The sequence below is a fragment of the Channa argus genome, chromosome 18, assembly GCF_033026475.1.
Source record: "Channa argus isolate prfri chromosome 18, Channa argus male v1.0, whole genome shotgun sequence".
Taxonomy (NCBI): domain Eukaryota; kingdom Metazoa; phylum Chordata; class Actinopteri; order Anabantiformes; family Channidae; genus Channa; species Channa argus.
The window spans coordinates 12,576,545-12,603,038 of NC_090214.1; the positions used below are offsets into that span (position 1 = coordinate 12,576,545).

The following is a 26,494-nucleotide window of genomic DNA, read 5'->3' on the forward strand; positions in this document are numbered from 1 at the left end:
AGGCCTCTCTGGCAGAGTCATGAATAGCCATTTTGTGATGGCATTAAGACAACAGCACTGCTTCACACATGAAAAACCTTTGAGAATATGATGGATTCACTTTGATCTGGATATGTTCAAACTCCCACTTATTTCAAAATGAAGTGCAAGTACTGTAACAGGGAAATACCATCAAAGTAGCATTCCACCCACAAGTCAAATTTGTTGGAGATGCTTTTGTTTTGTTTTTTACAGTCACCATAATCTATGTGTAATAATAGGAGTAGTAGATGCAGGAGAGTTAGATAATAAAGTTCAGTGATGGAGTTTTTTAAATAATATCTGGCTTGTGGATTTTTTTTTTTCTAGTGAAAAAGAAAATCAGCAAAAAATCGATTTAGACTTACTACATTTCATCTCAGTTTCCGATCCTGTCGCAAACTTAAGTCAGAGAGTAGAAGCATTGGTAAAGGTATCAACAGTATTATTATGCCTGCTTTTGGGAAAGATGTCTATAAATATTGTTCTGATCATGGTGTTGTTGAGGCACGAGGAATGTAACGCTATTAGGACTGACATTGTCCAGCTAAGCACAAATCTGCCTCATACTGTAAATACTCTAACAATATATCAGTTGTTTTATATCAAAGACTCATTTACCCAGGCAACCTACCAGTCTCAGAGCTAAATATAAAAGCTAATGATTACGTTTGACAGCTTTCTCCATGTTGTTTCCATGCAATATTAACAGTTATTTCTAATGACCTGTGTAACCCATTCACTGCTTGCACTTGTGCCACACTGAGTATGCTGGAGTATACTTGAAGAACTAGGTATGTATTTTGTGTTTGTGTAATTCTGCATTCACCCTTGTATTTGTTTGCATAAGCGTTGGTACCATATTTATGTGAATAAACGCTTGTGTGGGCTAGATGAATTATTTAGAGGCATAATCACCTCCAGTGTAAGAAGAGCTTGTAGCAGTGCCTTGAGAGTGGTATCGATGTTTCATGACATGTTTTGAATCATCCACCTCGTCCTGCAGCACTGTGTTCACTCTCCCTCCATCTGTCTACTGCATTTCTTTTTGCCTTCTCTTCATCATCTACTATCCTTTGTCCCTCCCTTACTCTATAGTATTACATGTTTTTTGTTGTCCCTATTTTATGGTTCCTGGACCTAAGTCACCTGCAGAAGAATTTAGATGCAGTACAGAGGAGCAGCTGAGATTCCATGAATTATTAACATGATAGATAGAAGGCTTTCCAACTAACCTTAAAAACCTAAGCTTTCTACCTCTTCTCCTTCGTTCCCCTTATTGACCTGCTGAATCCTTCTGTCCCTCTCATTTTCATTTCCACTCATTGTTCTTCTCCTGCTGGATTTCCCTTACACTCACTTTTCCATCTCGTCTCACACTTCCTCCGTCTTGAGATCTTTATTCTTTCTGCTTAATTATATAAACCTAATATAAAACTTTTTTTTAGATTGCCAACAGTAAAAAATAAATAGGCAGTTTTTCCAGGGAAAAATGTTTTGCTGTGTGGCTGTATAATTAAACTAGAAAGGTGTTTGTTCACGTGCTTTTTCAAATTTGTTCAAAAACAATGAAAAGTGACTTAGGCTTGCCACAAGCAAGCCTGAACCATAGGCCGATTAAAGATAGGCATGTCCACAAAAAGCTGGAAATAACATTTAGTCATATTTTAAGTAAAATACAAATATGGCATAAATGTTGACTTGTTTCCTTGATTTTTATGCTCTTTATGATTTATCATCTATACAACATTAGTCTGCTGTGAAAATGAGCATAGCTACAGGTAACAAGTTATACAGCAACCAACAAACACTTGACAGTTGACTTGACTACTTCTACTTAGGGAATGATGGAGCACTTTCTTTAGACCCACAAAGTCACAAATACAGCCAACCTCACAGCCAAACACTGCCATTGCTCACATTAACAATAGAACCAGATGTTATACAATTTGCTGTGACAGTAAAAAAACATCCCTGGAATCACTGGGGAAATTATTATAAACACAATGCAACTCTGTCCTTAATTCAAAAAATAATGACATTTTTAGCAGTAATTCAGAAAATGTTATAGAAGAATAAACAAACACTTGTTGAGAGAGATGGGGAGAAATAACCACCCGTCACAAATCTCTCCCTTTCTGTCTCACAAAGACTTGAGAGTTTGCAGGAGTCATTACCTCTAGTGTGTGTAAACCAACGATTTCTAAAAAGAGGAAAGGCCGTGCCTCCTGTCTGAATTTTTCATTCCTCACCCTCTCTGTCTCTGTATAACAACTGATAAATAAGCAATGAATCCGACATAAGGCAAAATGGACACGATTTTATGTCCTCCACGCCCAACATCTTCGTCCCTAAATACCTTTTTTGTCTGCCTTTCTTTTTCTGTCTCACCCTCCTTTTATGTCTCAGAAACCTGTTTCTCTTTCCCAGTTATTCTTCAGTTCAGTTATTTTTTTTTTTTTGTCGTTGTTGCTTTTTTCATCTTCCTTTGTTCATTGCCCATTCCACTGTCCTGGCAAGACTCTGGGCCCAGTAAGTGGTCGAGAAGTGTGTGTGATTTTGTGGATTGAACATGACCTTTCGCTTTTCTAATCTAACACCCCTGATATAGATTTTGAACGCTAGTGGCTTTGAATCAGTCTGAGACGCCGCTTGGTTGGCGAGCAGCCCAAAGTAGCCTTAGTTTAGAAGAGCATGAATACATGTCAAAACACCACTCCCTGATTATGCAATTTTCTTCTCACTCAACAAGCATGTGGGTTGTATCAGACAGAGACAGTGAAAGAGAGAGAGTCTGGATGTAAATGTTGTGAGAGGGAGTCCAGGGAGAGACGTGATGAAGAGAGTTAAAGGAGTCACATTAAATTGTATTTTGTCACCATCTGGTGGTGAAAAATTCAAGGAGGCATGGCCTTTCCATTTCAATCAAACATAAGCCACCCGACTACTCCCACTGACAGCATATGGAGACTGATGAGTGGATTTTCACCCTGTTTTAATAATCAAGTGATCGTTCTGTTCAATATATTTTTTTGAATATAAACAAAACAAATTATTTAATTGAATATGAAAATGTGTCTTCTGAATAGTCTATTTTCTGAATTTTGTAGTTTCGCACTGTAAAGACTTGGATACGATGATGGTAAATTCTACACGTTTTCTTTTATTAATGTAATTACTTTTTTCTCAAATAGACTTATTCCCAAAATCCATCTTATCCCTGGATAGGTCCTATTCACAAAATGGGACCAATTCATGATGTATGATGACAGTAGCTGACAGATGCCCTACTTATGGCATAATTATAACACAAAATACATACAATACAATTTCACATTTACATCTGAAAATACAATTTAAGGCTGCTTATGGTGACAGCGTTAAATACTTTCAGGAGTAACATAGTTTACACTTTTTTCCGAACGTTTCCTCGCTATGTCACCGGAAGTTCCGCCTCTCGTTTTCAGGAACCAATTGAGTGTTTGCGTGAGTCTGTTTACCGTGAGCCGCGAACTACAAACTCCATTTTTTACTTTACAAAACTAAGAGTAAACACGGAGACCTTCGTAACATTTAATGCAATATGAACACACAGCCGCCTAAAGAAATCCATTGCAGTACAAACAACTGTTCGATTTCGACGCCGGAGGGAAAGGACTCTAAGAAAGAAGCTGTGAACAGGTACAACGACTGAGTTAGCTTAGCTAACTAACGTTATAGCCATAGGTGAGCTAAAGCTAGCTATGATAGATACATAGCTAACGTTACAGTAAATCTCAGCACACAACGGATAAGGTAAATGTAATGAATTACTGGTTATTTTTAACGAAAATATGTTTGAAATAGGGAAGCTCAACTTCCCAGTTGTCTCTGTGAGTTATTGTTTAAGGAAACTTAGAGATGATGTGTTGTAGATTATCAAAAAGGTGCTGAGAGTTAGAAATATGCTTTTTGCCCAATTTTTTTAGAAACACCATTGAAAAAGGTAAAATCTCAAATACTTCTAACATCAATGCTGCACTTTTTTATGGCAGGTCTTTATGTGGAAAATGCATTAATAAATGTCATGTTTGCTAGTTATTTAGTTCCTGTTATTTTAGTAGATTGCGTGACTTGTTACTGTTAATTCTGTTGAAGATAAAATTAGCAACTATCTAATCTTTGTTGGAACATGAATCTATCTGGAACAATCTATTTAGCGTTTCATTTACAACAGGTACACCAGAGCATTTCTTTTCCTACTAATAGATTCCTCCTCCTTTTCCCTAGAACTCCATTTTCAAAGTTTATGAAAGTGCGCTCCAACTTCAAGTCACCTGTGAGTACACAGTCCCTCTGAAACATATACTTGCATAGTGTGCATTCCAGTGTCATGGCTGCCTGTTTTGCACCTCACAGCTTCAAGTAACTGAGCGCAATAAAGTTAGTCCTGCAGAGGAGGTGGCAGAGCTACAGAGGAGAAAAGAGGAGCTGCACACAGAGATAGCACAACTGGAGGATGAGTGAGTACAGCTGTGTGTGTTTGTCTTGTTTTATTTCTATTTTTGAGGTCCTTTTTGAGCAGTATTTGTCCAAGTTAAACATGTAGCTTTAACTGTGAAAGGGTGACTTTACTAATTTTCACCTTGGTTTCTCTGGCTTTAGTTTAGAATGTAGATGTACATTAATGCTTTTAAGACTTCCCTATATTAAAATAATTCTCTGCTTCTAGCTGAGAAACTCTTCAAGATGGCATCACCTGGTGGAGTTTTTCATTATTTGAAGTTTAGATTATGTTATCTAGAAGAGCTGCGGAAAAGCAGGTTGACTATGGTTACAAACTACATAATGTGACCAACAATATGAAGGTTGCCTTCAAGTGATTTAATCTGGAGGCCTTTTTTTTAAAGATGGAATCAGAAAGAGATTTTGATATAGGGAAGTCAGACGGTACATGTACTACCCAAACTAGAAACAAAGGAAGAAAGTTTAAAATCAGTGCAGGTGTCCTTTAGGTCAAATATCACCATCTTATTTTACAGCACTAAATTTTGTCAGTATTAATCTTATTTTCCTGTGTTTGCTAGTGTGTCTGTGTAAAAGCCTTTAAACAGATCTGCATTTGTGTAAGACCAGTTTTATGTGTGTTTCTCCAGGGGATACAGAGTAGAGGAGCTGGATCATCATATTAATATGCTGCATGAATATAATGACATCAAAGACATTGGACAGTCACTCCTGGGACGTATTGGTAAGAGAAGTACTCGTACAGACAGGATAGCTTTCCTATTCACTACTTTGTATCAGTGCAAAACTTACAATGGCAGGGCAAGTTTTGACATTTTTGATTTTAAAATAGAACATTGTATGTCAGACACAATACACTTACAGACAAATCTATTGGCAAAGGCCTCTATTTTCTGAAATATGCACCAGAAATGTATTTGACTAAATGTTTTAGAAATGTGTTCAATAATAAATTCTAGGCAGTACTTCTAAAAATATAGCAGTAACTGCACATTATTACATTCGCAGCAATACAGCACTACACAAAATAAATGGTTATACACTACATGACAGATAAAGTGCCGGCTACGGTTCATTTCCACTTTATTTATATAGTGCAAATTCACAACAAAGCCATCTCAAGGCCCTTTACATATTAAAGTCCAGACTATACAAGTATGTAGATAAAACCCAACCAATCCCCTTTAGCAAGCACTAGGCAACAGGAGAGAGGAAAGATCTCCAGCAGAACCAGGCTTAGGGTGAACGGCCATCTGCCTTGACCAGTTGGGATGAGTGGAAAGGTGGGGGGGTCTGACCTAGTTAAGGTGCTATTAATAACTATTTACATAATAAAATTATTTGATTTAAATATAGACCATTTTATTAACAACAATAAAATCTGATTTACATCCACCATTGTTGTCAGGGGCAGCACAGTGGTAAAGAGGGCAGGCCTGCTGCCTCATATCCGTAAGTTCCCCAGTTCAAATCAATCTGCCAGCTGCGGCCAATGCGTGTGGAATTGGTTTCCCGTGCTTGTGTAGGTTTTTCTCCATGTAAGTGGTTAAGTGGCTAAAGAAAATAGATGGATGAATTCTTCTCACTAATAGCCTATGTTATTTTGCTGGGTATGTTCATTAAGATACAGTATTACAGACTGCAAACCATAGGTTTATTAAATATAACTTAATAAACCATTATCTATTTTAAAAAATCTGACTTTAATTCTAATACTATATAGATGATAGTTGTTTAAGAGCTATCCACCAAAGGACTACATAAATGGGTGTGTCATTCTCTGACAGCAACTGTGAATCTAAAGTCAGGGCAAATCTTTCATTAACTTTAGAAATTATTTAATCCCATAACATGTATTATGTTTGTATTGGACTGCCTAGAAAACATTCAATAGAAGCACATTGGGGATGTCTTTAAAGTTTACAGTGGTTGAGATTTTAAACTCTATCAACCATACAATCCCATTAGACAAATACTGCAGTGAAAACTGTAATACTGAAATAATTTTGGTGTTACTGTTATTGATCACCTAACTAAAGTTACAGATAAAATAGACCTAAAACAACAGTTAAAGGATATGAAACCATTTCTCGGAAAGATTGAAAAGTAGTTATATTTAACCACGTCCCTACAACTTGTAAGCGTAATTGTTTTAATACTGCAGATTAGTACTGTCTTTATGTCTCCAACAGTGATAAAAATCTCTAAGGGGCACTCAAGTATGTGGAAACAGGCTACAATGTCCATGTGGTGCAACTGCATGAGGTTGAGGAAGTGAAGAGAAGTTCACACCTTTCACACTGTTAGCAAAGTTTTGGTGACTCACAGCCAAGTCACAGTATGGTTTGTGTATGTGTCATAACAAACATTACCTTTTACCTACTTTTATTTGTGCGCTTGTGGGTGCTGTTAAATAATATCTGGATATCCCCTAATTTAGTCTGGTAGTTCTATATAAAATTATATGTATTTCTGTGTATTTTGCAAGATTTGTATGATTTGTTTTTTTCATTCCTGCTTTCAGCTAGTTTTTGGAACAGCAGAGGTAGCTTTACGTTCTTCAAATACCTTTAAGTCAGTTACTTCCCATTTCTCTTGTAACCTAATTTTTCCAGTACAGTGGAGAGTCAGGATGATAATGACGTCTTAATGAATGGAGATGCAGCTTCCCCTTTAACACAATAGCAGTCTTCAACAACACTCTCATACACACATAATTGTGATCTCTGTCTATCATGCAAGCACACCCATGCACTTATACATACATTGTCAAATGCACAAGTATAAGCCTCCCCTTCCCCGCTCTCGCCCCTGCACCCTCAAGCACACACAAAGAGTCTACACTTAAACACTGAATTATTGCTGTGCTGTATGCTGTTATTCTGAGAGGGAGGCAGTGGGTGGGCAGGCTGTAGAATGAGAGAGGAGACAAGAGGAGATGCCCTGCAATAGCCTTTAAAGACAAGTGTCCCTTTGTGTGTCTGTGGGTTAGGATTAAATCATTGTCACATCTTGCAAGAAGCATTCTTCTTTTGCCCATACTGTACATGTTTTTTGCAATGTTCAATCTATTTATGTGTATCAAATATGAGTTTTTTTCCCAACACAAGGTGTGTTTATATCTGTCTGCCTGCCAGCTTATATAATATAAAACATATTTTGATTATTGATCATTCTTCGTGGCACATTTCACTGTTTATAATTACCTGTTAAGTTTAGAAAGAAATATGCCATAATAATTAGTTTGTCTGAAATTACAATAGAGGTATAGTACTTTTAAAACTGAAACCTTATAAAATGTCAATGAAGGACTATGGAATAAGTATGAATCTTTCATTCAAGATCTTTCACTACAACCTGGCAAAGTTGTAAGTGCTGTTCCACAGGGGCAACTTCTCTAATGGATTGATGCCTGCTATTTTCTGATTAAAATGACAGGTTTTAATATTTTCCCTACTTAGTAATGGTCAAGCATCATTAACATTGTCCTATTTATGATTAAATGTGCGTATTTATATAGGAAGAAAAAGAACAAGCCATCTGGTCTTTGTGTCAGTCTCAGCCCAGCACGGGTCAGTAAAGGTTGGTTCTGCATAATACAAAAGAGACAGAGGTCTGCCTAGTGTGGTTTGTAAAGAATAAGTAAATAATGGTCTGTACGGAAGTGAAAGCAAAGTAGATGTTATTTGTTTTTAAGCTGCATTAAAATGTACCAGATGGACTGACATAGGAACTGTGTTTTATTTTTCAACAGTATTTTAAGCAACTGTATCAAAGATGTATGAATGATACAGTCCTGGTGTTTAAATTGGCTCAAGTTTGTCTGGCGTTGTGATCTTGGTTTGTTCAGTGCTGTGAGCATTATTTGAAAAGAGGAGTAGAGGAAATTGTCTCTGTAATCTGCTAAAGGGGCCTAACCTCTGCTTTGCTGTGTCTTGCAGCGGCTTTGAGGGGGACGACCACGCAGGATCTCTACACCCACTTTGGTCTGGAACTGGATGACTGAAAGAAAAGAATGAAAATACAAGGGTGAGGAAAAAAACATACTTTTCGATTGGAAGATGGAGGTGGACAAACGATCTGATTGGAGCAACTTTGTTGATCTGGCACTTTTTTCTGATGATTCTATTTTAATATCTCTTAAAGGCATTGAGCATGATAAGATGAGAAAGCAGAGATTTAAACTACTAATTTTTCTCCAGCATATTTGTAGTTTGGCCGTGCAATATAAATTGCTATTAAGAAACAACTTCGAAAGTATTTGTTTTTTTTTTCTGACGTTTGAACTAGTCTAAAATACTGTATGTTTGGATAAGCATATGCATGATGGCTGCATGGATGTCTGTAATTTGTCTGAGTTTAATATTTAAAAAAATGATAGAATGCTGGAATTTAAAGTGTTAAATAAAATGGTTACACTTTGAGTATAATATTCTATGAACACTGACAGTGTCATCTAATAGAGCACCGTCATGTGCAGTTTCCATTTACTGGGAATGAATTGGAGAATGAAGCAGCTGAGATAAACTAAAACAGGAGGTATAAGTACTGATGTTTTTTTTATTCCTTTTGCACTGCAAACCTTATTTATCTTACTGTATCTTAAGCTGTTAAAGTTGCATTCAGGTTATTTTGACAGACTCTAATAACAGCTCTGTCTGTCAAACCCAACCCAACAAATGGTTTTAGTGTGGTAACATTTCCTCGACGTTCATGTTAATGTCATCCATTTAATATTAGGCAACAATCAGACTCATGTAGTTTCCACGGGGTCATCTAAAATCTGGCCACAAGGAAATTGGTTGGCTTCCTACTTCCTTTATTTGAAATTGTCCCAGTCGAGTTTGTCCAGATGTTCAGTGTATGTACTAAACGGAAAGCACAGACTTGTGGCATTGACCCAATACTGGGTGTGTCTTTATCTCTCTAGGATCCACTGATAATGTATCTTCTTGCAATGGCACATCACCCTGTTAATGGGCATCTGTTCCCTAATGTACAGCTGAGAGTGTTAGGTAAAAGGTGTGTGTGCACTTCAGCCTTATTTTTACATTGCTTATCTCTCATTTACCATCTTATATACTGGGGTCATTACTGTACTAGTAAACTCAATTCTAGATTTAGGTCAAGGTGCTCACAGGGTTGTAGTGTAAAATGAAATACTTCTTTGATTAATCTTTGACTTTTAGATAATTGGCTATTTGAAAATAGGTTATGTCTTTGAAAGAATGTACTGTGATTCCATTACTTTGATCTTTGGAACACTGAGAAAGCAGCCTCATTTGATCAGGTGTACTTTGTTACAGTTGTCCCTTATGACTGTGCAGTGTTTTCCATGTCACATTGCTGCAATGATCACTGCGTAAAATGTTAGTCTCTGTGTGACAAAACGTTTCTCCTTTGTACAGATTTGCCTGAGGTTGGAGCAAACGTTTTTAAAAGGTTTGGATATTTGGCACCCTAAAATAGTCTTTTATGTCTGTCTGGGTAATTATGTTAGTTACAGCTATTTTATTCCCACATTCATGTGTTGCCAAAACTGTTAGTGCAAAGACATTTGAATAGCCAGTCTTCACACAAAGGGTAAACCTACATCATGCAATCAGCGGATGTTGCGATGAAAAACCGCATGCTGATGGCTAAAAGATTCGTATTGTAGATCCTGGGACAGGATCATCTGGCCTTCCTTATTCCTCGGCTCCCTTCTTTTGACAAATGCTTATTTGAACTCCCTCTGTGGCTCAGCGCGGAGTAATGAATGTGACTGAGGCGGACACTTGAGGCAGAGGAAGGGCTCGTTTTACGCCACACACTGTTCCGCATCAAGGCCTTGTCACTACCTCTATGCTAGCCTTGATATCAGTCTGTTTGCAGGCCGGGCCTCACCGCATTTCCTCTTCACCAGTGCCGCAAACCCCGCCCCTGCCGGATGGGATATGTTAAAAAAACAATCGCCATCCTCTATTGGCCCAGGCATCCGTCTGTCAGCGCATATTTCTGATACCCCGATGCGACGCTGACGGCAGTGGGCGGGCGCAGCTAAGAAAATTATAAGGTCATTTGAATTACGTTTTCTAGCGAGGTTGTCGGCAACAATGAACTCATAAATCATCTTCGCGATTGTGACAATCAATGGATGGATGGATGATGCTCGCAGGGTCAAAGTCGACGTGCGCAGGCAGACGAATCTGACTCCAGACGCATCTGAGGAGAAGCGCCGCAGCCCGTTGTGGCATTAACAACAGCGGGAGATCCCGGTGCGCGTATCTGTGCGTTTCTGTGAGCTTCTGTCAAACCAACCGATCGGCGGTGAGCAGAGCGGGCAACCAAGGGAGCTTATAAGCCGATCAAGGAGGAATCGCGCTCAACGAGGTTCACGTCTGAGATTTCTGCGCACCTACATGCTTTGACTGTGAGAACAAGGTGCAAGGTATGTAGTGAAAAACTGGTCTTCCCAGCCACAGCCCAAGCCAACTGAACACCTCTGAAATGTTCTACTTCACGGAAGGGTCTGATTATTTGCTAGGAGAAAGGGGCTCTTGTCCTCTGACAACCTTGTGAGAGATCAGCCCACTGAAGGGACGAGCGGTGGCAGTGACACATTAGCATCAGGTACCTCTCGGCCCATGAATGGTAATTTACGTGAACACGGTCAACATATTTCGCATGCCTCCTCATCCTGTGTCGTTGATGCTGTCCCGCTGTCGGTCCGCTTCATAGCTAACCGATGCGCGCAATTAGCTGCGCACCCTGCCTCCAGTGCGCGTCTGTTACAGTGATACTCTACTTAAGGTTAGCTCGATAAATATTGTACTATTAAGGGCCCTGTGCAAACGCGCACATGGCATGCTAGGTGTAACCACCAGTGGGTTGATCCTCTCTAAGACTTCCCCATCCACTACCGCAATATGATGCTACGCGCCTTTAAGTTTCCGGGTGTGGGCAGCGGCGAGCGACAAAGCTTTTCATTTTTACTGTGAAGTGGCAGCTGTCCCCCGATGCTTTCCTGTCCTTGCTATTTAGCATATCCTATCTTGTCGATCATTCGAATAGTCATAGTAGAGTATTTTCATCGTGTTTTGACATGACATATGACAAAGCAGCAAGAGCAATAAATATTTCGTCAGCATCTTGGATTTATAAAATAGGCTATACTGCTCAAAACGTATTACAATTCCTAAAAAGTGGTTGTTCAGTAATAATTAACATAGATAACGGTCGTGGTGTGTGTCTTTTTTTTTTAATTTAGGCTAATAAATAGATAATAAACAGTCATGTAAACCTATCTTTTAGTGGTTTGGGATTATCTCCCTAGCTATCAGGTGGCACTGAGCACCAATGTCAACACACGCTGTCCTCTGTACCCTTAGCATTTTTCAGTTTTTTCATTAGTGGATTAAAAAGTGCATATGAGGTGTAAACAAAATTAAAGCAGATAACATTCTAAAGCGGCTGACTTGAATACCACTTGGGGGGACACTGAGTCAAGATCTCTTTTGCTTATTTAAATCACATATAACCTTTCTCTTTCTGAACTGATGTTTGGTTTAAAATGTTTGTGATTGGTAAACTATCATCTACAGCCTACTGTAGACCATTGAATCTGCATTTATTGATATGTGTGTGCATTCTTTTAGGATGATGCGTCTAGCGTGCTGCACGTGCCTGCTGTTTGTGTTGAGGCTGCTGGTGGGTTTGCCTTGGCACCAGGTGCTCCCAGCCATCATCATCTTTTACCTGGGAAGTGGGGGATGGCACTTCCTGCGAATTTTTGCCAAAACAGTTGGCCGAGACTTACAGTAAGCACCAACATTTTGTGTTAATAAAGCCTAGACATGTGGCTCAATTTGAATATTTTAAATTTCTTGCGGCTCTTAGTTAATGTTTAATTGTTTTTTCCATTTGCTGTTTTAAAACAAGTGTGTCATGTATTGTTTGTCTTGCATTGTTTGCTGTCAGAGCAGGCATTAGCCAGAATATAGAACCATCTAAAAATAGTAGCAATGTCTACAAGGGTAAAATGAGAACTTTTTGTTATAATTTAAGTGTTCATATACAGATTGTATGAACAGGATAAGAGCTACAGCAGTGTTATTATATCACTATACTGCTCAAGAGTCATTATAGTCAGCCTCATGGAAACACTGTAGGTGCTGACAGATGTTTTACATCCAAAACATAAGAAAAAAAATAACAGGGACAGTTGAAATTGGTCAAGACATTGTTTAAATCGTCCGAGCCTCTAAATCAAAAGGATCATTTATCACAGCTCAACAGAATGATATGTTATGAAATTATCACAATGATACACAGTAATGTTAATTATTAAACATTGACTGACTTACATTGCAAGTTTCATCTTAATAAGTAGCCTTTCTCGTCTTTAAGTTTCATTAGACTTTGGAGAAACATCATTCAGTTGTTTGCAATAATGCCTCGTAATTATGCATGTTCAAAATGTATTACAGTGACCTAGCAGGTAGGCAGGTAGTATTGTAGACAAAGCACAATATAAAAGATGTGGGAGGAGAAAATGGTACATTTTATTACCTAGAACCAATATTTACATTTGGATGTTGCCATGGTAATTGATTTGTGGTTCCTTTTTCCCTCAATATCCACTGCGCACTAAAACAGGAAATTGTAAAAGATCACCTCTCCATGAGAAAGCAGCAGACAAAGCTTTGCAGTCATTAAAGCTCTTCTCTGACCCTGTTATATAAAACTAATGTCTGCCCTACTATTGGTTAGAGAGATAAAGATCACAATTTGTGGAATATATTTTAAAGACAATAAGCTGTATTGTCACATGATATTGTAGTACAAAAAGTACCTCAAGTTATAAATTGATTTCGTTTAAGGCTATGTATTAGCAATGCCTGAAACCTGAAGGTGAAAAAATGGACTTTATCTGACCCTGTCAAAGCACGTAGTTTCCTCAGTGACTCATAAATTCTTTTTGTGTAATGTGCTGTGACGAGGCTCAGGTATTTACACTGTGCTTCACATCTTCAGCAAACCCCCTCCACTATACCCACTTATGTCTCTATGAATGTCTGTAATTTTAAATATTTGTGTTTGCTAGAAATTGTAATACTTTTGCAAATATGTTGTTTTTTCTCTACATAAAACTCCTGAACATTAATACAGGTGGCCGCTTAAGACAGAAAAAATATGGCAAAGATTCCATGTAAAAGATTAAAGATTTAAAAGTAGCTTTAAAAAAAACTAATGAATTACTTATAACAGATATTATGTAGGTCCTTTGCAGAAATGGGAAGAGCCTCTAACAGTGTTGTTGTGACCAGGTTTGCAAATAAAATATCTGAACCAACAGAAATTATGAATAATGGCTCTCTGCACCAACATGAAAAAAATCCCTTGTGTAACGATACAGATATTATCAAGTTCAGAGTGTAGCCATTATGTAACAATATTGATATTTATGTTTCAGTTATTATAGTTTGCTCAGGAGAATGCCCACTGTAACTAGCCTTCCTATCACAAATGTAAATTAGTGAGTTAGGTGTAATTATTCATTTACACTTTGTCCCTTACTTGGCTAGTGTTACCGTTTTCCCAGCATAGGCTCCGTTTTTCATCTGCTCCTTATTATGTGCCTATTTCAAACATAGGAGGTCAGTCTAAACCCTTGTGTTCTTTGTAAAATGGTAAGCTGTTTATATCTGTTCTTACCATGTTAAAATATTTAATCACAGTACAATCTAAATAAAGTACAATTATCTTTTAAGTGAATTATATTAGTTTGCTGGCTTTCACTTTTAACATTGATTTTACCTTGTTCTTCTTTAGTGCGGCAAGTGTATTATTGCAGGTGAAGTGGAACGTTAGACGCCACCTCAGCGAAAAAAACACTATTCCCAAGATTTTTGCTGAAACAGTGCGCCGCCATGGGGACAAAACAGCACTGATATTCGAGGGAACTGGGGAGAGATGGACCTTCCGACAGTTAGATGAGTACTCCAACAGAGTGGCTAACTTTCTGCTGGAACGGGGTTTCAAGGTGAGGTCTACAAAATATGTAATAAAGAATAAGGGGGTGGAAAAATCAGCAGCAAAATTTTCCACACTGTGGTTTAAATCCTGGAGGAATCTGGATCTAAACTGTAAACAGAAATACAAGCGAATCAGTTTATAAGATTCACTTTTTCAATGCCCCTTTTTTTTTTTTTTTTCCAGGAGGGCGATGTGGTGGCCCTTTTCATGGAGAACAGGTCAGAATACGTGGGCCTTTGGCTGGGCATGGCCAAGATTGGTGTAGAGGCTGCTCTCATTAACTTCAACTTGAGACTAGAGGCCTTGGTTCACTGTGTCAACATTTCCAATGCCAAGGCTGTGGTGTTTGGCTCAGAGCTGACTGATGGTAAGAGCAGACAGAATGGGGTAAAGGGATGGTTATAGTTGGAGATTAGAAAAGCATCTAAAAGATGTGTGACTGATTTTGCAGCAATATACTCAAGTGCATGGCTAAAACTCTGGCATTTATCTCATATGGCTCTACAGACAATATATTACAGCTTATGCTGATGAGTGTTTTGCTTTCATTGTGATAAGAGAGGTAAGTGGTGCAGAGAGAAAACAACAGCAGCCCTTAAAGATAGATGGGTTTGGATGAGGTGTTTCTTTACTATCAGTCAATGGAGTTTAAATGATAGATAGCTGATAGAAGGGAAGAAGTAATGAAGAGGGATTGAGAGAAATGTCTCCAATATCAATCTACAGTGTTCAAAGTGTTTTTATTTTTTTAGCTGCGCTTGCATTACAGGCTGAAATGACGTGAACTGTTTTTGCCCCTTAAATGACTCAGATCTGATTTTTTTGTTTCTTTGTTTATACGGAGGTGTGGACTAAATCAGATTTTTTTTTCTAACCAGATCTCAGACACTTTCTTATGACATTTTGATAGGGATTTGACAGTTGCAGATATGATAGCATTTATGATGTTGCTATACACAGGCGGGTCACATTATAGTTAAATTTGTGCATGCAAAGCTGTTTAGGACTGCAACTTTGTTCACGCCATGGATTTATTAAGGGGACATGATTTACACCAAAACTGGATGCATTTCTTTGTTCCAAACATAAATAAACCATCAACATAAAAAGATCATAAATGACAAAAACATCCAAAGTGCGTGTTAAGGCCTGTAATGTAAATGTAGCATACGAAGGAGCCAGTTGATCTATTCACCTTTCATAATGTCTAATCTACTGCCCTGCAGTGTATTGTTAACATGCCTGATATTACTTGGACTTTGGAGGCAATAGTAATATGAAATTGCATCAACTCAGCAGAATGTTCAAACATAATTAAGGATCTGTTTCAACCTCCTCATGACCCCTCTGTTGGGTCCCTGCCAAATTTGAGAAACCCTGATTGCCACAGCTATAAAGAGTGAATTAGTGTTGAGCTGTTCATCCTGGGATTGATAGAACAGGCTTCGTATTAGACCCTGGACCTGTCATACACTTTATGCCTTTAAGTAATTCTAAGTGCACCCTCTTTGCTGCTGAGCAGGACAAAGTCAAGTCAGTAGTATTAGAACAGAGCCAGTATGACATTGGGTTGTTAAAGTAAGACACTTTTCAGAGGAAAATGTGAAAACTATAGGCTGTACTTTCTCTCTCATTTTCCCACCTTTCACCACAAGTTATTTTACAGTAACTGACAATGACCCATGTTGCCTGTCCTGACACCATTTGTTCCTTGCTGTTTTATTCATGCATTTGGTGATTGGAATACTGTTCTCTTCTTCTCTTAGCTGTATCCGAGGTCCACAGTTCAATGGTGAAAGCTGTGCAGATGTTCTGCTCTGGAGACTGGGACCCCAAACGAGTCCCACAGGGAACAGAACGCCTAGAGCCCCTGCTGGATAGTGCCCCATCTCACCTACCAATACATCCACAACGCTGCTTCACAGGTGATAACATTGTCCCCATCACATCTCTGACTAACTAACCAGACTCAGAGGAGTACCTGCAGGAGTAACTAGTTAAAGGTAGCTTAACTAATTAGGCTATTTAGGTGGTATTTGGAAGTACTTTTAGGTCATATATTTCTGTGTTGTTGTTTTTTTCTCAACATAGAAAACAAGATTTCCCATCAAAATGGTGACAATTGGTGAATAACATGGCATGGCAATGATTGCCATGATGATGAAATCACATCACTTAACCATAATGTAAAGTCAAGAAGTTATTATGAATTTAAATTTCATAAAAATCATCTCTGAATAGAAAGAGTTTTACGGTAAACAGTGTGTGCAAGTAAGACACAAAAGCCTTCTCTACGTAAAGTGAAATGTGTCAGGATTAAATACATTATGTCAGGTCCTATTCAAAGTTCAGAATTGTGTGTGTGTGTGCATGTACATTCAATTGTGTTATGCAAATGTAAATAGGTACTGCATTGAGTGAACTGCTTTATCAACTTTTTACATCAACACGACATTTGCCAACAATTGAGTCAAATTAAGATAGCATAAAACCACCATCTGGTTCTCTAGTTGCATATCAGAGCTACAAAGTGTATTTTTTTTTGTTTAGAACTGGTTGTTTATTACAGATAAAATCAATTAACTGTGAAAGTGAAGTCCAAACACAAGTGACACATTGTGATGCCAGGAATATCTCATTTGCAGCTACAGAGAATTGTTACCGCTAGACTATTTTAATTACACAATGTACTATATTCCAGAGAAAAAAATGGAAATGCACTTAATGGTCACAGTCTTTAAAGCTGTATTCTTTATTTTTCCTCCATCCCTAGTACTGTAATGTCAAAATGAGCTTGCAATCAAAACTGAATAGGGTTGTAATTAAGCCAATAATGTAACCCTCCTGAACAAAAGTGAGCATTGAAAAACACTTCTTTTTTTTTAACAGAGTAATTGAAACTGCAAATTTAAACATAACAGAGGATTACTTTTAATGTGCTTAAGTGCGTGCTAGAACTAGTCATAGTACTTCTCTTTTTGCTTAAAGGTATGTTATCCCTTACTTCCTCTGTTATCTTTTTCAGATCGCCTGTTCTACATCTACACATCAGGAACCACTGGAATGCCTAAAGCTGCTATTGTTGTGCACAGCAGGTAGGAAGGAGCCATGCAGCAAACTAACACACACAGGAATCCCAGCTGCTCTCTTTATTGATACGTGTCGCTTTGATGTGTAGTACAAAAACTGTTGTACTACACACACACAAAGAAATTAATAAAATTGTTTTGAGTTTGAATTTACTTTTAATATTGCTTTTTTTTTCTCCTCCCTTACCTCACCCCACCTTCGTTTTCAGGTACTACCGTATGGCAGCTTTGGTATATTATGGTTTTAGGATGACATCAGATGATGTGTTGTATGATTGCCTTCCACTCTACCACTCAGCAGGTAAAAACATAAGTGTGTGTAAATAAAGTTGAGAGTAAGAGCATTTTCAGACCTGTTTAATTTGTTTGCTCATAAAAGGGAAGTTTTGGGGAAAACAAATCTAAATACATCACCTAAAGCCTGAGTTCTTGATTGATTCTCTGGCAAAATGCTAGCAAATTAACCACAGCTGAAGTTGTTTGTGACCAGACTGAAGAAAATTCCTAACGTCCACGCAAATTCTGAATGCTGGGTTGAGATCTGTCCAAACAAATTGTTCGAACAGGGAAAACCAAGAATGAAAGAATGCTGGTTTTATTATGCCCCAAAAGCATAGCAATTAGCAATTCCCCACCTCCTTTTTTTAATAAATAGATTTTCTGTTATTTCATAATTTGATGTAGGTTCTAAAGTCTGCCAAAAGAAAAGTTTGTAACTAAAATAGTTTGTCATCTTAGTCTGTTTTAACTTGGTGGGCAAAAAATTACTCTGTTAAAAAAAAGAAGTGTTTTTTTTTTTTGTCCCTGAGATGCACATAATGTCAGAGACAAAGACTGTTAAAGTATATGTGCTGTTTATTATTAGTTTAGATGTATTTTAAAGGAAAGTTGTGTGTTGTGAACACAAAGACATACAATGTAATCCTCATGCCCCATATATTTTTATTCACAGGAAACATTGTGGGAGTGGGCCAGAGTATAATACATGGTATGACTGTAGTCATCCGAAAGAAGTTCTCTGCCTCACGTTTCTGGGAAGACTGTGTCAAATATGAATGCACCGTAAGCCTTATTCAGATTACAATCTACTGCCACAGATGTAGTTAATGCGTAGCACACTGCATTTTTCTTGTCACTTTCATTCTGGTGTTAATGTTTTTCCTTGTTCAAGGTTAAGGCCAGTTTTTATTTATATTAATAGTATTTTCTTGTATAGAGACTAAGACCAACAGTTAATTGTCTCCACAAACGGTCTGCTTGAGATCTCAAAGTAAAACAAAGTGGAGATCTTGCTCAACCACAATGGATTTTTGCCTCCTTTAGATCCCGTAGAAACATGTGGCTGTTTGGACCCTTTAGGATAACGTTAAAGACAATATTTGGCTCACATCTTTCATAATGAAGAAATTAGTCACCAAGTGGAGTGTGTATCTCACTTTGTTCTTTTATTTAATATTCAAACAAAAATGGGTATCAATGGCAGAGAGGAATAAGGATTCAGACTGAGGGACATTAAGTGTGAGTAGAGACAATTCATTGTTGGTTTTGGTCTCTGTATGAGGATTGTTGAAAATTCTATTAAATTAGAAAATGACTGGCCTTGTCCTTTAAGTGCTGTTAATTCCATTCTCAACATTGTGAGGCTTTGTGTTGAATGAGTAATTAGTCTGTTGTTCTCTGTTTATTGTCAGCACTTAGCCACTTCTTTCTCACTGCCGTCTTCCAGATTGTGCAGTACATTGGTGAGATTTGTCGGTACTTGCTGAACCAGCCAGTTCGTGACACAGAGCAGCAACATAAGGTGCGCATGGCACTGGGCAACGGCCTGCGTCAGTCCATATGGGAGGAGTTTATGAACCGCTTCAACATCCCACAGATTGCAGAGTTCTACGGTGCTACAGAATGCAACTGCAGCCTTGGCAACTTTGATAACAAGGTGGGAATGTATCCTGCAACTAGATGATGATTGTGCGCTGGCCAAACTTTATCGTGTTTTTTGAGGAAAAAGGAGAAATAGAGCTAGCCCCATCCATTCAAGTCTAGGATATCTTAACAATGGTCCCAAATACTTTCTCTATATTACTGCCTTAAAAACCTCCTCAAGAGTTGTTATTATAAAAATTGGTTGTTTTGGCAACTAAACTCTTAACTCCATACACAACAACACACAGTACTCCAGTTTTGGTGTAACCCTTCATCTTATTCATATTGCAAACTTTATGGTTTTTGTCTGCACTGTAGGTTGGAGCATGTGGCTTCAATAGTCAGATTCTACCCTTCATCTACCCCATCAGACTGGTGAGAGTTGATGAAGAGACAATGGACCTCATTAGAGGACCTGATGGCGTCTGCATTCCCTGTAAACCTGGTATGTTCATGTACAATCACGTATCCACAAATACAAAGTACCTCAGGAGCACATACAATCAGCACACTGGATCTGCATCCTTATAACTGAAGAATATTCTCTGAAAGGAAATCGCCCTGTTGGGTTTTGTAAGGACTGAAGATTTATTATTTGTGTACATACAGCTTTTACACCTAGCAGAAAGTCATCTACATCTAATCTACGCATGCTCCAGTTGTTTTTGTGGAAATGTTAATATCATCATAGCACAGCAATGTGTTTTCTGCACTTTACAAGACACACGCAGACTCTTCTGAAACTACTGATGGAGCACAATAAATCTACATTGTTTTGTGCAAATGATAACTTGAATTCACAAGAATGCTAAAATCACATTCATAAACCTTCTTGTGTTCTACACTTGTCTCTCTTTCTCTTTAGGGGAGCCTGGCCAGCTAGTAGGCAGGATCATTCAGAATGACCCTCTACGAAGGTTTGATGGCTATGTCAACCAATCAGCAACCAACAAAAAGATTGCTCATAGTGTTTTCAAGAAGGGAGACAGCGCTTATCTCTCTGGTTAGTTACTCATGCGCAGACTGAATTTTTCACCTCATTTGCTGCTGGTTGAGTGAAATGAATGTGATTTTTCACCTCTTTCTCACCAGGTGATGTGTTGATTATGGATGAATATGGTCATATGTACTTCAAGGACCGAACAGGAGACACTTTCCGCTGGAAAGGAGAGAACGTTTCAACAACAGAGGTGGAGGGAACTCTCAGCAGGCTGCTACACATGAAAGATGTTGTTGTGTATGGAGTGGAAGTACCAGGTAACACTCTCTAACATACAGGTTTTGGTTTCGAGTTATTTAACTACCCATACAAGCCAACACATATTTGACATATCAACATATATAGAGCTGAGCTGTTGTTGAGACTCTGCAGACTGACACAAAAGACAAGTTACAGACAACACTTTACAGTTGTCGTAACTAGATTAAGTTTAAAATAATGTAATTTGAATAAATTAAGTTGTAGCCAGTCACAGCTCTGATCTCATCGCCATTCAATGACTGTGCCAATCATGGCCTTTTCCAGGAAACCATATTGTTGTGTGGATGGACCTCAAATCTGCAGCCAGAATTGATGTAGTATGGTGTTGTTTTTTACTTTGTTCAGTGAGGATAGAAATCACGTTAAAAAATGGTGATGTTGTTATTTATCTGCATAAGTCTGCATCAGTCAGGATACCGATGTGTATAGTATTGTTTGGGGTTATTCTGTAACAGCCCGTTGTCATTTGCACGTTTGGTAAAAGTAAACACAGCAGACAGGCATGTAACCTATTGCAGTGTTTCCCAAATCAGCGAGAGCGGGCGTATCAGCATGCGTGTCCTGCTTAAATGAAAGGAAGGAGGAACTGTAGAGCACCTGCAGAATGCAAGAATTACTCGTTACTTATAGATAAATGTGGACCGATTGACCAATGTTCCTACTTTAAACACAAACTTTTTTTTAAGTTTTATTTGTTTTTTGCATTATTCAGTCCATTATTTGCCCTTCTTGCTAAATTGGCAAAGTCACATCAGAACAGTGGCACACAGATCATCAACTTGTGCTCTTCTGCAGTCATTTAAATGAACCTCCCACTTATTTGCAATTTTCCTCCCCCATGTGTAGAGTGTGCTCTGCACTTGGTACCAAAGTAGTAAACACACTGCTTTTGCTGTTTGTTATACCACCACAAAATTAGGACCCACTGTGTAATGACAAAAGCAGTGTTCAGTACATCGTGGCCTTATTGCACAAAGCATCTGTGTGTAGAATTAAACACCTGACTTGCCTGTTTCTGTGTGCATAGGAGCCGAAGGAAAAGCTGGAATGGCAGCCATTGCTGATGCGTCTCACTCTACTGACTTGGAGAAATTTGTGAAGGACATGGAGAAGGCTCTCCCTCCATATGCCAGACCCGTTTTCCTCCGCTTTCTTCCGGAGGTCAACAAGACAGGTAAGTTGCTCTTTGTGTAAAATACAAGAACGGCTAATCAACTCTATTCAAAAATATCACATATGCAGACTTTCACATGAGGAAATAGTCACCTGCTTAAGAGAAATTCTATTCTCACCTTAAATTTCATTTAAAGGCATGCCAAATAAACAGTATATTAGGAAACAAGACACCGTCCAAAAACTAGAAACTAGAAACCTCCAGTGCACTTACACTTGGAATGAACTTTGCAGTGAACTCCAAACATTTTTGTAGTAGTTAACATTATAAAAATAAGTAATTGTGAGTGTAAGTGTAATTTTAAGAAAACAAACAAAAAAAACTGTGGAAAAAGTTTATTATTCCAGGCAGAATATTTGTATGTCCTAAAACATGTTTCAATGGGATTTTAAAACTTTTTCTCAACTCATGGCATCAATAATTTATCACATTATACAAAACTGTTCAATATATAGAACAGATGTACAATGTGTTTTCATTTTACATTTTGCTTCATATAACACATATTAGTTGAATTTTTTCATTTTCTGAATAGTTTTGTTCCAATTAGATTTATTGTAAACATTTTCAGAAATCAAATCAGTTTTTTTAAGTATAAGCGTAACTTAAGTTAAACATCATAGATTGTAATTAGAACTTCACTGCATGGCAAGTAACATTTTAATGTGATGTCTTCCCAAAGCAGTAAGAGAGTCAAGACATTAATTCTGGAAAAGCTAACAAGCACTGTAAGATTCTTTGTGTCCTTCTTTCTCAGGAACATTTAAATTTCAGAAGACAGACTTGCGCCGGGAGGGCTTCGACCCCAGCGCGGTGTCAGACAGACTGTACTTCATGGATTCCAGTAGAGGGCGCTATGTACAGCTGAATGAGGAGCTGTACCACTCCATATTGTCAGGGAAACACAAATTGTGATGCCCAGGCTGATCACTACACTTGTACACATAGACACACACAGAGAAAAGAAGATAATTTTGTGTTATTAGGATGGAATACAGGAACTTGCCCCCATTTACATACAAAAACACATACAGTATAAGGTAATAGCCATAAACACATTTACAATCACACGGAAACACACACACATAGGAATGTACTCCAAATCCATATTGCTCTCTGATCCCTAAGACCAGGCTCCTGGACATTACACACACACCATTGTATCCATCTCTTTTAAAATACCCTCTCGCTACCTCAGCATACACAGAGAGAGGCACAAACCCAATTACCAGGTCTATTTGGAAACTTGAAATCACCTTTTACTGCTACACAATTTCAGTACACACAGCAAACAACCCCCACCTGTCCATAATGGTTCATCAGACCAGATGTTTTGCTGGGGGTGGCTACAGGCTGCCTGGCATCCAGAATGCAAAAACTTGAAACTACACATAACCGCAAACATGATGGATGATAAAAAGGAACATGTATTCAGTACATTCATTGTGTGGCACAGTGGAGGGACCTATGAGGACCTAGACACTGTCTCTCTGTTAGTCATAATGTTAGCAAGATTGTTTTGTGAAAGACTGGACTCGACTTCACCTGCACAGTTAGCCAGTAGTGACAAACCTGTGTGATGGCTTTCCTCTGTCTGCGGTTAATTTTACAAAGCTCTCAGGTCTCCACCGCTCTCATTTCCACCCCTGCTCTGCAGAGCTTGCGCTGAGAATAGGACACTGAGGTTGTTTGGACCAGTTGTTGAAGCTGAAAGATTTAGTAAAGTGCAATAGGACTCCAGTGTTCGTAGTTCACTAAACAGCTTCACCACACGGGCTGATATTTGAAGCAAAAAAAAGCTTTGTTTTTAAATATGTCTGCGTCACACCAAATATATTTAAGTTGTTTGTTTACATATTTAAGAAAATATGAAAGTTTTTTTTTTTTTGTAATTTATTTTGTAAAATGTTTCTGGTTTGAGTTCAAATGAATCAGATTTTTGGTTTATGGGTGCTCAGATCTCTGCTTCATTAGCTCATGGAGTCTTCGGAAAAGGAAGCTGCAGAGTGGTTTTAGCTGCTGGATTACAAACGGAATTTTTCTGAGCCATTCATCTTTGGGTTAAGTACACTGGGCTATTTCCACATACAGAACTGTTCACTTACTGAGCTGACACCACAGCGTGGTTCCATGGCTGTACTGTGCAGGTTGTGTCGTGAAAGGTAGATTTTGCCTATTGTAGGATGTGTGTATATTCTTCTAACATGTATGAAGAGGACCTGACTGAAGAAAAACAAGCACCAAATCGCCTGACTCCCGAGGACCTGAACAATATTCTGTGACTAAAGAGGGATGCTCTGCCCGATTCAGGAGAGCCAAACGATCCAAAGAATCAAAGACGGGAAGAAGGAGAATTTCCATGGAAGTAATGCATTAATATAGAACAGTAAAAGAGAAAATGCGCTTTGTTATTGATGTCTATGGTTCGCAGTAGGTGTCATCTGAACTTGTAGTAGCATGAATGAGTATCAACCACAAGCAGAGCACTGTGCCTTACTGAGTTCACCCCTCAGATTCACAGGCCCTGGCCCACACATAGCATCAAATGTGGTTTCTTTACCTTTACTCATCTCATCTGAGCTGTTGTCTGCTGTGATGTCATTTGTCTTATAGCCTCACAGAGCTGGCCTAAATCTTAGGAGTATAGATTTTGAAAATCTATAAAACAAACTTATAGTGTGTTTAGTTTTTGTTTCTGTTGTAATGGGCAAGAGTCCAGATGATGCAAGGCTGCTGTTATAGCATTTGCAACCCTTTTCCCAACCCTTTTTAATTTTTTGTTTGTGTTTGTTGGTTTTTCTTATAGACGCCATACAACCATGTTTCCTTTTCTTCCATTACAATATTTTAATCCTTTATTGTCTTTATGCCAACTACCCTGTTCCTTTCAAATAAGCAAAATCTACCATCTTTTCTCCTTCTCTTTCTTACCATGGCTCGCCATCCATTTGAGCAGGCACCTCATTTAGATCCTTGCTGTCTCTGTACTGAGCTTCATTATCCGCCAGGTGTGATTTATCTTCATGTACATTGAATCAGAAAGTGGTAAAAGAAAATAGTGAGTACATTTCAGATATTTCCTAGTTGGAGTTCGTGTTGTATTTGTTGGAGGGATTTAGTATCAACCTATAAGATTGTTCAGGAGGTCAAGTAACATGAAGTCCCAGGTACACACAACTGTTGTTTGTATCTTTTGTCAGTGTGTACTGTGTGTAGTCTGCCATAACCCTGTAACTTACCGTTGCAAATAACCACATCACACATCTTTTACAGTACAACCAGGCAGGCTGTCTGAGGGGTGGTTGTAATGCAGAAGACTTGATTTTTCCATGAGTTTAATTGTAACAACACTTAGGCTGCTTTGTTTTGTACTGACTGAATCTCAAAATATGTTAATAGCTTTTCTTTGTACTTTGCACTGGCTGACAGTTGACCTTGACTCATGACGTCTGCTGACGGTAACGGTCAGGGTTGCTCTCACCTATCATTTCCCTGCTTCTGGAAAAAGTCCGACAATGGCGTTTGAAAAAAATGTTGAGATTCATCCCCGCGTCCTATGTGATCCTAGTTCAAAGAGTCTATATTGTTTAATGATGAGTGCGATATGTTCTTATGAATGTCTCAAAAGCAAATGAGTAACCAATGATGATAATAATGATGGTGATGGTGTAAAGTGTGAATATATGTACCTAAGGGAACACAGATTGGCTGTTATGATGCTTCTGACAGAGGGTTGCATGTATCAACCCTGATCGATAGGGGGCGCGTGACTAAACAGTCTCAAAGCAAAGCACTCTGACTAAGATGTTTTCATGTTCATGTATTTGTTTCTTTTAATGAGTTTAAGTTATTATTTTTGAAAAACTTAATTCTACTTTGAATGTTTCACTGCTAAATGTGTTTGCTTTTGTTTTCTTTGTGTGGATATTTACCCTTGATGGTGATTTGCAGCATAAAAATGGAATCCATACGTGAATGGAAGACAATCAAAATGATAGTTATAAAGGGTTTTGTTTTTTTTGTTTTCCATTTTCAGCACTGGGAACCAGACATGTATCTAATGTTAATGTCTTGATTAAATTGGTTGTAAATGATTACCAGGAGGCAATTTTCTGTTTCCTGGTTAATAAATCCTGTTTTCAAAACAAGCTGTTAGTACATGTGATAGTTCTGTAGGACAAGGTGTTTTGAGGTTTTAAGAGTCAGAGAAATGACATTGAGTTATGTTTAATGACTAATGAAAGGACATAATACCTACAACTACTGTAGATGGAAATGAAAACTTGCATAATATATATGTGGCGGACCAAGTACTGTTTCCAACGTCTACAGTGCATATTGTGACATGAGTTGACAGATTGTAAAACAAGACCCTCATACATTAAAAATAAGTCAGTGGTTATGGATGTATATTATATATTATTCAGCTGAACTATAAAGTAAACAGGTCTGGGAGAAACCCTCACAAGCTGCTCTTACCAGTCTTCCCAGCTCATACTCTCACAC

The 26,494-nt window shown here is 38.2% G+C and overlaps 2 protein-coding genes across 5 annotated transcripts; both read left to right on the forward strand.

The window, feature by feature from the left end:
- Positions 1-3,446: 3,446 nt before the first annotated feature.
- On the forward strand, positions 3,447-8,948 carry swi5 (SWI5 homologous recombination repair protein). The gene is made up of 5 exons (XM_067483418.1): positions 3,447-3,699; positions 4,288-4,336; positions 4,417-4,520; positions 5,154-5,248; positions 8,466-8,948. The coding sequence occupies exons 1-5, from the start codon at positions 3,602-3,604 to the stop codon at positions 8,528-8,530; spliced, it is 411 nt and encodes a 136-aa protein (XP_067339519.1). The 5' UTR covers positions 3,447-3,601; the 3' UTR covers positions 8,531-8,948.
- On the forward strand, positions 5,202-26,136 carry slc27a4 (solute carrier family 27 member 4). 4 transcript variants are annotated; one of them, XM_067483410.1, is made up of 15 exons: positions 5,202-5,248; positions 8,466-8,553; positions 12,162-12,323; positions 14,338-14,548; positions 14,725-14,908; positions 16,308-16,466; positions 17,567-17,636; positions 17,840-17,931; positions 18,583-18,692; positions 19,357-19,566; positions 19,872-19,998; positions 20,419-20,556; positions 20,646-20,810; positions 21,842-21,988; positions 22,746-26,136. In XM_067483410.1, the coding sequence occupies exons 2-15, from the start codon at positions 8,540-8,542 to the stop codon at positions 22,901-22,903; spliced, it is 1,947 nt and encodes a 648-aa protein (XP_067339511.1). In that variant the 5' UTR covers positions 5,202-5,248; positions 8,466-8,539; the 3' UTR covers positions 22,904-26,136. The 4 variants fall into 4 exon arrangements, with proteins under 4 accessions (XP_067339511.1, XP_067339512.1, XP_067339513.1 ...); XM_067483411.1 differs by lacking the exons at positions 5,202-5,248; positions 8,466-8,553 and adding an exon at positions 10,519-10,954; XM_067483412.1 differs by lacking the exons at positions 5,202-5,248; positions 8,466-8,553 and adding an exon at positions 10,987-11,136.
- Positions 26,137-26,494: the final 358 nt, after the last annotated feature.